The sequence below is a fragment of the Typopeltis vanoorti genome, chromosome 15 (assembly GCF_054136105.1).
Source record: "Typopeltis vanoorti isolate ZY-2024b chromosome 15, IOZ_Tvanoo_1.0, whole genome shotgun sequence".
Classification (NCBI taxonomy): Eukaryota; Metazoa; Arthropoda; class Arachnida; order Uropygi; family Thelyphonidae; genus Typopeltis; species Typopeltis vanoorti.
In genome coordinates, this window is record NC_143563.1 from 94,682,669 (window position 1) to 94,694,969 (window position 12,301).

Genomic DNA, 12,301 nt, shown 5'->3' on the forward strand with positions numbered 1-12,301 from the left:
ACCTCAAGACCTTACATTTCGCTGCATTAAACCGACAACAAAATCTTTGTTTATATAATGTTCTTATCCATTTCATTTTATATTTTTATTTATATTTAATCAGAACATAATGTAATTTCTGAGTTTAATTTGACATCTAAAGAGCTTTATATAAATTCTTATTTTAGAGACCTGAATTTCCTGATCGAGGAGATGTAGGACCTGCAGTAGGACCACCTGGATATTCTGTCCTTCCAGTACATGGTGAACAGGTTAGAAGATGTTGTATATATGTTATTTATCAGAAGTAGGAATGAAATTGTGCTAAGTTTATTTTATTTTATTTTTTTTTCTCAGAACTAAAATGCATTTTTTTTTTTTTTTTTTTTTTTTTTTTGCTGGTATCTAAGTGGTGCCACTGTAAAAGTGTTAACAATCAAATTTGGAAAACCTTTTTATGGTTAAGTATTAAAGAATAAAGGTAATAAACAATCCTTCTAATTTGTTATGATTTACATCATGACCTAGTTTTTTTTTAATTATTAAACTGCACATACTTTTTTCAAATACAATAATAGAAAGAAATTACTGAAGCTGCATAATGTAACTACAAACTATAAAGACTTCTTCTTGTAGGTTTATATTTATATGCTAGTTTGGGAATTCTATTGTTATTCATCCTTTCTATGTGGTGTAGCCAATTTTGCTGATATTCTTCTATTTCTTGTATGATGTTTTTTGTATCTAATCATTCTCTTATTTGTGTTTTTCTTTTTATCTAATCTAGTGAGTCCCAGAAGAGATCTTAGAAACTTCATCTGTGCTGCTTCCAATCTTTGTCTGTTTCTTTGTTTTAGAATCGAAGTTTCACTTCCAAATTTGAGAGATGGTTTAGAGGTCATATTATGTAATCTTAATTGAGTTTCTTTAGTCACTTGTTTTTAGAATTTCTTTTAATTATGTCATTCATTCTATTGTAAATTTGTAGTCTTGCTTCCAATTGTGAATCACTATTGTATTGCGAGTTTATATTTCTTAATTATTTGAATTCTGTAACTTGCTCTATTATTTTATTGTTAAGCATAAATTTGACATTTTGAATGGCCTTTCCACACATTGCCATAACTTTTGTTTTTGTTTCAGAGATTTTCATTTAAAATTTTTTTGCTATTTCATTTAGATGGTTAGTTGCAATTTCTTTTTTTAACTTCACTGCAGTTAAAAAAGGAGATGTAAATTTATTGACACCACCTGAGCAGTATTGTAAATTCAAAGCAGAACTATCAGAGAAGAAAAATAATTAAGGAACATTGTAAAAAAAAAGAATTGAGTGAAATATTGAATTGCAGTGGGAAAAACCATTAAAGGAGTCATTCGGATGAAATTAATGCTGATAGAACGGAAACATATAATTTGTTAAATGCAGAGACAGAATATTTAAGTGCTAATGGAAGAAAAATAATATCAGATATTATTATTTCAGTAAGATGCCTTTGATAGGAATTATATCATGAATATGTTAAACAGAAAAAAGTAGTGTAAAGATTTGACACACCTACTTGATGAAGATAATTGAAAAAAGTATTGAAAAAAAAAGAATGGCCAGGTTTGTTTTTGTCTTTTTATTTAATTAATTCATTTATTTGTTTGACTGATTGGCTGAGTGGTTATTGTACCTACTCTCAAACTATCAGTCTGTTTGAATTCTGCCATGGGCATGAATGTTTGTGATTACCTTTAGGTGAGCGATAAATTTTCTTTGCCTGATGTGAAACCACTTTCCTGTATGTTGGAAGCCTGAAGTGGCTTGAAAGATTTGTTGTTTAGTCTCTAGAGCAGGATTTCCAAAAATACAAAATAAATAAAATAAATAAATAAATAAAGATATTGTTCCTTAACATATCCATGCTACTAATGTACTATAGGTTTACAATCTTTTGTAGATGAATATAAACAAATTTTTGTATTGTTATTGTTTAATGGCTTGGGTATTGAAATTAAGCAAAAACAGTTATATGAAAATTTTATAATCAAATCTAGTATTAAGCTATCTTTGTATTTGAGATAAAAGATAATTTGATAGGTATTCAGTTATACGATGAAAGATACCAAGAAATTATATACTTGGTTTTATTAAGTTATGTTTTATTGAATTAGTGCTTTGAAACTTTGTTTTTGTTATTTTTATTATTTATTTATTTATTATTATTATTATTTTGTGAATTGCCTGTGACAAATATTCACTCCTAGCAGCTAGAAATGTCCATGGTACAGTAATAATACATTTTTCAACTTATTCCTAATTGAAGTAAGCTTTTTGTTCTTGGTAGGCATGTGAGCAGGGGTGATCTTACATGAAATTGCACATTGAAAGAAAGTAAAAAAGTGCTCTCTTCTCATGCATACTTCCTGGGTCCTAGAATTATTATTATTATTTGGTAACCTCCATGGAGTCAACAGACTCATCATGAGAAGTCCACTCACCCAGCAATATGTCTATTGTAATGAGCTTCGAAGTTATTTACACTACCTGCACTCACGATGCATTCAGGCAATGCATTCCACTCACTAACAACTCTCTGCATAAAAAAAATCTACTCCTCACTCCCTTCTTCACCACATCCCTATACAACTTCCAGGGATGGTCCCTCATTCTTTCCATCTTAACATCTGCTTCTTTTATAATTTCTTCTGTATTAATCTGAATGCTTTTATATTCTTAACGGTATCTGAGATGAGAGAATTTGAAGCTCTCAAGACCTCATCTTGTTAATTGCGTATACTCCACTTTAGCTTTTTAGACTCTTCTCTCTTCTCTATCCCTAAGTGTCCTTATATAATATAATATAAATAATATAATGGACTTCTGTAACAAATTTTGTTTCTTGCCAGCTCTCTCAACCAGCCATCCTTCTCTTTTTTTTTTTTTTTTTTCTGTCATTTCAAGTTAGTTTAGGGCATTTCTTTTTGAGATTCATATCAAAGTTACCCTTGGAATTCTCCTTGGTATATTTTCAGTACATCCAGTTCATTTCTGTCTGCATCTTTTTATTTCACTTGTGATACCATTCACTCTCCCTTTTTATCCAGCTTTTCATCTGTTTTACATTGTAGCCAAAATATTTAAAATATTTTATGCAAATGCTTTGTTTAAAAACTATTTCATTTGGCTTCCTGTTTCTAGAGTGTCAATTTCTATGTCTCCAGCCTCTCCTACCATCTTCTTGTAGCATCCTGTTTTCACATTCGAATCACTCGCAGCTGAGTTATAGAGGCAAATTGTTTCATCGTAGTGGAGGAAATGCCAATATAACATATGATGGTCTAGAGGCTGTGACATGGCACTCCCATCACTGGATTTACTACTTCTCAGGTAGCAACCAATTTCGGATACCTGGTAGAATATTACTTTCAAGTCTCAAAAGGAAATAAAATGGCTTGATTTAAAGTTGTTGACAAGGATATGAATAAAGGTACAAAGAACACAAAATAGAAACTTAAGAATCTAATTAACATTAACATCTGGAACATCAAAGGCATGGGCCACAGAGATGCTGTTAAGTAAAGAGACAGTATTAACACAATATTTAGTTTGCATATCTGAATTGGGCTTTTTTGCACTCAACAGACTATCCCACACCTGCCCATTATGTGCTATAAATAACTTTAAGATCATTACCTTAAATTGCCTCTGCTGCATGTGTTTTTGCATCTGTGTATATGCACTTCCAAGCCATTTATGGAAACACATCTGACTTCTGTGTATTTATTTGAGATGTAGAAAGTGGATACAATATACTTTAAAATATATAATTTTAAGTTGTTTATTTAAGCTTCTTCTATAGTGCACTTTGTTGATGTGCAAATTTCTTTTTTTATAGGGTGAACGAGGTGAGCCTGGATCTCCTGGAAGAATTGGGGACAGGGTAAGTTTTATATGTTGTTGCATGTAAAAAAAGCCACTAGCAGCAAAAAGCATTATGAAATTATATCCATCCTTAATTTCACTGGCTTAATAATGGATACTGTTTTAACCTCCTAACTGGGCATATGTTAAAAATTTAAGAGGGTCATAGTTGTGACTTTCTTAAATAAAAAATAGTGCATTTTTAGACTTTTAGCAGCATCCAGTAATGCTAATGTGTTTTGATCCCTTGTGCTTTATTTTTTGCTTCTAAGTGAAAGCAAGAAGTAATATCAGCACCTCATTATTATTACATACACCTCATTTTATGATGTTGCAAGATATTAGGAATATCTTTGAGTTGGGCTTAAAGAATAAGGAACCTTGAGATCTTTAACTGAAATACTAACAGTGATGTATGCTTCACTTTTTTAATGAACCAGTTTCTAATGTATTTTCAATTTTTTACATAACGGGAAAGTTATTTTTGAATTGTTTTATTAATACGTTTTTAGATAAAATATTCAAGTTGAAACTTTTAAATTACTCTAAAAGAAACTTTTAAATATGGTTAGGGCAATTTTAATTTTTTTTACCTTTACATGTTGGTTATTTATTTTTCAGCTCACTTGTTTGAATTCTAGCTTTTCTGTCTCTCACCAACATCATCATAGACTCAAAGTACATCAAGTTCACCATCATCCAATTCCTAATATGTACTCTCAGGGGAGGAATGTATATCATATCGTGATAGTACTACATGAAAAATTTACATCATTACTAACTTCCTATCAACAATTTCCCTCCAAATTAGTTCATTACCTGTCAGTACTCCAGTATTGTCATATTTAACATTTTGGTCTTCTAGGGTACTTCTGACCGAATCAATCCATCTAGATCTTGGTCTTCTTCTGGGTATTTTTCCTGCCATCCTGGCAAAAAAACAGTTGTTTAAGGAAGTTTTCCTCTTCCATTTTGTTCAAGTGATCATACCACCTAAAGTTAGCTCCACTTTCACACTCCTGAAAGCTAACAATAACATGTTCCTTTTTTATATCTTCATTTTTAATATGATTCTGCCATTGATCCTATTTGTTCACTTCCCTAATCTTTCTCAAAACTCTCATATCTGTGGTCTCCAGTATTTTATTTTTATTTCTAACAGACTTTTATTTCTAGCTTTCAAATCCATAAGTTAAAATTGGTTTGAACTAGCTGGAAATGTTATATACAGCTAGTTTCGTGTTTTGACTAATTTCTCTCTTCTTCCATATAAATTTATTCAGTTGACTTTCTACCCTTAGCATATCCACTCTCCAGCCAAAAGGCCATGGGTTTGAAACCCGCCATGGACATGGATGTTTGTGATTGTCTGTGAAAATATTAGTGGTGGTGGTGGACATTAGATGGCATTAGTGTAGATGATGTGGTTCACCATGGTTGGTGGATTGAGTGTTGGAGGTGGAGAGTTGTAGAGTGGGTGCCCTCCCTTGATGAGGTTTTGGACTCCTTGGAGGTGTCACATAATAATAATGATTTTCATGGTTCATTACCATTCCATATATTATTATTATAATACAGTACTTCCATGGAAGCTAGGGACTGATTGTGGAAGACCCATCTAATTTTTATACACACAAAACCTATCACACCTCTAATTAAACTCATTTACTGTCAGGGCATGACTAATTCTAGCAATACATCCCACTCGTTCACCACTGTAAACACAAAAAATCTAGATCGTGCACCCTTACTAACCAAATTCTTACACATCTTCCACAGATGGCCCTAGATTTTCAATATATGACAAACAGTTCTCTGACTGTTTGTCATATATTGAAAAATTTCCTTTGTATTCAATTTTATGAAATCCCTTTAATATCTTATAAGTTTCTATCATGTCCCCTCTCTTCGCTGCCTATTTAACTAAACTTTGTAGCCCATACACCCTCAACCTATCCTCATAGGGAGCATTCGACAAACCTGTCACCAGCTTGGTTGGTCATTCATCTCTGAATCCTCTCTACCACTTCCTGATCCTCAAGAAACCCAAATGACCAAATCTGCACATAGCAGTCAAGATGGATGCAGCCAAATTATAGCCTTATAAAAAGGGATAATAACCTCCCTATCTTTACTTGTTAGCATGTTTTTATAACGGCCAAGTAATCCTTTGAGCTATTTTACTAACTTTTACAATATTCCCTCTGAACTTCAACTCTGTCCACTATTATCCCCAGGTCCCTAGCCTCATCAATTTCCTGAAATCCAGTATCATCAATGTGACATTATTATTATTATGAAAGATCTCGAGGGAGTCAGAGACTCATCAATGACAATCCATTCCAATCATGCACCACTCTATGAGAGGAAATTCTAGATCCCCCCTCCCCCTTTTTTTTTTTAACATTAGCATTCAAGAATGTGCCAGCAGAGCTAATCTAAGGTTGGAATGGTCACTAAAAAATGTTGAGGAAAGGTTAGCAAAACAGGTGTTTTGCTAACCTTTGGAATTCTGCAATCTTGCCATCTTTGATTCAGTCAGAAGTATCTTAGAAGCACGAAATGTTGGATTTGACATTATTGGAGTGCTCATGAGTAATAGACTGATTTGGAGGAAAATTGTTGTTTGAAGATTAATAATAATGTAAACTTAATCATGTGTTGCTGTCATAGTAACCTGAACACCCCTTGGGGGTATATATATCAGGAAATTGATCTGCAGCTTGTCCTGCTTAAGCACGGCCGCTGTTTCTGATGGGTCTTCTCCACATTCTACTGTTTTGGGCTGTAACCACATCCAAGTTCTTCATCCTCAAGTTCTCTTCCACCAGCTCTCTCCATCTCTTCTTTGGCCACCCACGCTTCCTCCTCCCTTGCACATCCATCTGCATGACCTTTCTTCCCACATATTCGTCCTCCCTCCTCATCACATGACCAAACCATCTCAACCTTGCCTCCTGTATCTTCGCTCCTTAGTTCGTAACTTTCACCATTCCCCTCACATAGTCATTTCTCAGACAATCCTTTCTGGTCACACTGCACATCCACCTAAGCATTCTCATTGCCACTATCTCCATCCTGCTGATGTTATTTTTCCTGAGGTTCACAGTTTCCATAGCATATGTCATAGCTGGTATCACTACTGTTCTATAGATTTTGCCTTTCAGATTGATCGGCACCCTCTTATCGCATAGCACTCCAGCCATCTCTCTCCAGTTCCTCCAACCCACTTGTATCCTGCATCCCACTTTCTTCTTAGCCTCTCCATATTCTTCCACTGTTGAACCTAAGTATCTAAAGTCCCTCACCTTCCTGATGACATTTCCTTCCAGCTTCCAGCTCCTGGCCACCGTCCACTTTGCAACACATATACTCTGTCTTACTTCTGCTCAGTCTCATACCGCTCTCTTCCAGTACTTTCCTCCATCTTTCCAGTTTAGCTGACACTTCTTCTTTTGAATCTGCACACAACAAGATGTCATCTGCGTGCAACATTGTCCAGGGTGCATCTTCTCTCACCTCCTCCTCCGTCACAATATTAAACAGAAACAGACTTAATGCTGACCCTTGATGCAAGCCAACTGTCACTTGAAAACTTTCTGTTTGTCCCAGACAGGTCCAAACTCTTGTCTTTACATTTCTGTACATCTCCTGCACCAGCCTGACATATTTCTCTGGTACCTTCTTCTCCCTCAGACACCTCCAGACTTCTTGCCTTGGCACTTTATCGTATGCTTTCTCCAGATCAATAAACACCAGATGTAGCTCCCGTTGTTTCTCTCAAAACTTTTCCATCATCTGCCATAACCCAAAGATAGCATCTGTCGTTGATCGACCAGGCATGAAGCCAAATTGTTCCTTTGCAATCTCCACCTCCTTCCTCAATCTTCCATCAAGAACCCTTTCTAGGATTTTCATTGTGTGGGATATCAGCTTTATTCCTCTGTAATTCTTACAGCCATGTGCATCCTCTTTACCCTTGTAGATGAGTACAAGAGTACTTTCGCTCCATTCCTCAGGTATTTTTTCCTGTTGGCAAACTTTCATGAACAGGTCCCACAGCAGGTCAATTCCCTCTTCCCCTAGTGCCTTCCATGCCTCCACTGGAATCCTGTCAGGGCCCACAGATTTTACATTCTTCATCCTCTTCATGGCCTCCTTCACTTCCACTCTGCTGATGTACTTCACCATCCCCTCAGAAGGCTGCCTATCTTCTCTGAGTCCTAGCATTTTCCTCATTCAAAAGTCCAAAGTATATTCTCCATGTGTTTCTTATATCCACATCCCTCCATAATACTCTTCTTTCAGCATCTTTGATCTGCCTCACATGTAAGATGTTCTTTGCTGCTTTATTTCTACATTTTGCTAATTGGTAAATTTTCCTCTGTGCTTCCTTTGTATCTAATTGATCATTACCATATCAGGAAATCAATGATAATGATAATGAAATTCTAATAGAATTTAAAAAAAAAATCTTAAATTTATTGTAATATCCTTCTTATTCATTGCCAAAAACCGTGCATAATAGTTTTTTCTGTATTGTGATACACTCAGTAACCAGAATATTACTGCATCCCATGCTAAATGCAATCCATTGTAACATGTAATTGAGAGAGAGAGGAGAGATAATAACAGACTAGATCATCACTAGAGTGACTTCAAATGAGGATGTTGAGAGCCAGATGAGCTGATATCTCATTGAAGCATTCAGCTTGCTAGGGTGGTTGTATGTAGCAATATTTCAGGTATACTAAAAATGGCGTGAGAAAACAAATTTAGGCATGTGGCCAAAAACAGTAGACCAAGTGCAAGAAGTGGATGGAGAATTGATAAGATTATAAATAAAGTAAATGGATGTAATACAGTTGTTTGAATGAGTACATGGCACAACTAAGGATTACACAAGGAAATGTTTCTAACACACCATGCATTACACCATTCTGATTAATAAAAAAGTAGCAGACAATGATTGTGTGACAATCATTTATAATTCAGTGGAATGATAAATCTGTTTTTCATTCAGTTGGAAGGATAAAGATATGGCAACCACAAAAAATGTGAAAGTATAGACATCAAGAATGGCACAATAATGTACGTTTCAATGATAGAGACAGTTTTCTAGCACATTTTAGGTTCCTTTATTTAGTTGAGTTTATGATGCCACTCACTGAAGCATTGTTGCTGATTACTTATAACCATTCATGTTGATCATATATTCTACATGTGATGGACACTTCCACCCTGGTGGTAGTGTACTGTGTCACAGAATGCATGTTATCCTGAAGTGGTTATAGGAATATTATAACTTTCATCAGTGCATCCTTTCTCCTCAGTCACCAACTTTCAATCCCAATGGGTATCTTTGGGATGTGGTAGAAAATGAGATAACATTGACCCACTTATCAAATCTGCTGAACTGCAATTCATCATTTCTCTGGGCTAGGATATTATTATTATCATTATCATTATCATTATTACGGGCTACTCCAGGAGTCCTTAGACTCATCGAGGGAGGCCCTAAACATCATGTTCACACAACTGTTCAACATTCTCACAGTATCTATCATACCTTGCCTTGAACTCGCTCACTGTCATAGCACCCACAACAGACACTGGCAGCTTATTCCACTCATTTACCACTCTAAAAGTAAAGAACCCAGCTCTAACACCCCTGCTAACCATGCTCTTGCCCAGCTTCCATGGGTGTCCCCTAGTTCTCCCACCACCAGTCCTGATCTCAAAAATATCCTCTGAATTAATCCTATAGAATCCTTTTAGCAATTTGAATGTCTCAATCATATCTCCCCTTTTCCGCCTATCAACTAGTTTCTGCAACCCACAAATCTTCAACCTGTTCTCATATGGTTCATTCCATAGACCTGCTATCATCTTAGTCACTTGCCTCTGGATCCTCTCCACCTCCTCCCCATCAAGAAGGAACCAAGGTGACCAAATCTGGGCACAGTAGTCGAGATGAGGTCTTATCAGGGCTCGGTACAGAGGTACAATAACTTGCTTGTCTCTGCTCGTCAAGGTATTTTTCAACAACCAAGTGAGTTGATGAGCTGATTTAGCTACTTTCGCAATGTGCCCCCTAAACTTCATCTCCCTATCCACCAACACTCCCAAGTCCCTGGCTTCATCAATCTCTTGGAGCACAGTTCCACCAATGTGGTATACTGCTGCTAATCTTTTCACTCCGAAATGCATAACCTTACATTTTATCACATTAAATTGACATCCATTCTCCTTAGTCCAGAACTCCAATCTATCTAAGTCATCTTGCAAGACTTTGACATCTTCTGCATTCACTATCGCCCTACCCAACTTTGCATCATCAGCGAACAAATGAACTGTCCCACTTAGACCCTTCCCTATATCGTTAATGAACAGATTAAACAGCAGTGGTCCAAGAACAGAACCCTGTGGCACACCACTAGTCACAGGCCGTCTTTTGGACTCTACTCCTGAATAAACTACTCTTTGATATCTCTCCATCAACCACCCAGCTATCCATCTCACCAACCCTATATCCATTCCCATATGTTGTAGTTTACGGATTAGAATTCCATGTGGTATCCTGTCAAACGCCTTTGCCAGGTCCAGCAGTATCACTGTAAACCCATTTCCCTTATCCAGTTCAGCCGTCACCTTGTTATAAAACTTGAGCAAGTTACTGAGGCATGATCTACCCTTCACAAAGCCATGCTGTCCTCCATACAGTATCTCATTTTCATCAATCCATTCCTGTATTTTTCCCTTGACTACTTTCTCCAAGACCTTGACAATGACTCCTGATATGCTGATCGGTCGGTAATTTGCAACCATAGTCTTGGATCCTCCTTTATGCAGTGAAACTATTTTCCCCTCTTTCCACGCTTTCGGGACCAAGCCAGACCCGAGACTCAGATTAAACAACATGGTCAAGGGCACTGATAATTCCTTAGCCGCTTCATGCAAGACCCATGCCGGTATACCATCCAGTCCCACAGATGTATTCACATTAAGGTTCTGTAATAGACTTTTCACCTCCACTTCATTCATCACAATTCCCGTATAAACTAATGGTTCCTTCATTTTTTCAACGTCACCACCTGGATGATATACTTTTGCAAAGTGCGCACTCAGTAACTCCACTATATCGACTGGTTCAGTGAACTCTTTACCATCGTCATTCCTTAAAATCATTTTGCCATGTACAGTTTTTTTCTTGCTTACAGCATATTGAAAGAACTGTTTGGGATTCTCTTTTGCTTGCATAGCTAGTTTCCTTTCATAATCGGCTTTTGCTGTTTTTACCACACTCATTACCCTTCTGGCCTGCACTTTATACCGTTCGTGTGCCTGCAGGTCACCCCTTTCTTTAAATTCCCTCCATAGTTGTTTCTTTTTTTGCAGCTCAAGCTTAATGGTGTTATTCATCCATTTAACCCCTACTTGTTTCACTATTCGGACCTTAGGTATACAATCAGCCATAACCTCCTGTAAATGCTCTTTGACCACTTCCCATGCTCTATCGACGTCCAGCCCTTGCAGTTGTACATGCCATGGCACTGATCCAAGCAATCTCCTAAGCTTGTCATACTTGCCAGCACGGTAATTCCACATATACCCTGTCTTAATCACAAATTGCACACCTTTAGCCTCTCACCAAATAGGTGGCAACATGGTCATATTCATTACAGTCAAATTTTGAGATGCAATTACCAGGTCAAGCACTCTCACACCCCTAGTATTTTCAATTACATGCTGTTTCAGATAGTTATCCCTTAATAATTGAATAAAATCCATTTCCTTCCTCACATGTGTCCTCTCCTCCTTCCAATCAATGTTACCATAGTTGAAATCCCCCATAATAATTACCCTCCTTCCACTCATTTCATCAATTTGTTTATGCATACCATCTATTCCATCACCTGGTCTATAGCAGCACCCAACTGTATATTTTATTCTGCCAGTGTCAATCTCACACCAAATAGCCTCAAATGAGCTCCTTTCACTATCCTGCAATACTTCAATTCTCCTTGGCTGCAGTTCATCAGCTATCATCAATAACACCCCTCCCCCAATTTTATTCTCTCTGTCCCTCCTAAACATACTATAACCTACACATTCTATACCACTAACTATATCATCTTCCGTCAGCCATGTTTCACTAATGCCAATAACCTGTGGCCAGGAAGAGCCAATCAAGGCCAAAAATTCTTCCTTCTTGTTCCTAATACTCCTGGCATTAGTATACATGAATTGCAGTGATCCCTTTGTCCCACCCCTAACTTGATGCGTTATTCTAAATGTCCCATTCCCATTTTTTGTCTTTAGTGCTGGCTCAGGTACATTATATACATTTTTACACTCAACTATCTCACTGATGTCTGGATATCCACTTCCCCCCCTCCTTGGTAGTTCTAGTTT

The 12,301-nt window shown here is 36.6% G+C and overlaps 1 protein-coding gene across 1 annotated transcript in view; it reads left to right on the plus strand.

The window, feature by feature from the left end:
* Positions 1 to 12,301, plus strand: part of LOC150098992 (uncharacterized) — a 700,419-nt gene that overhangs the window by 88,807 nt on the left and 599,311 nt on the right. The window contains exons 4-5 of the mRNA XM_090405788.1: positions 168 to 251; positions 3,861 to 3,905. Coding sequence (XP_090261914.1) covers positions 168 to 251; positions 3,861 to 3,905 — 129 coding nt within the window. The remainder of the gene's footprint in view (positions 1 to 167; positions 252 to 3,860; positions 3,906 to 12,301) is intronic.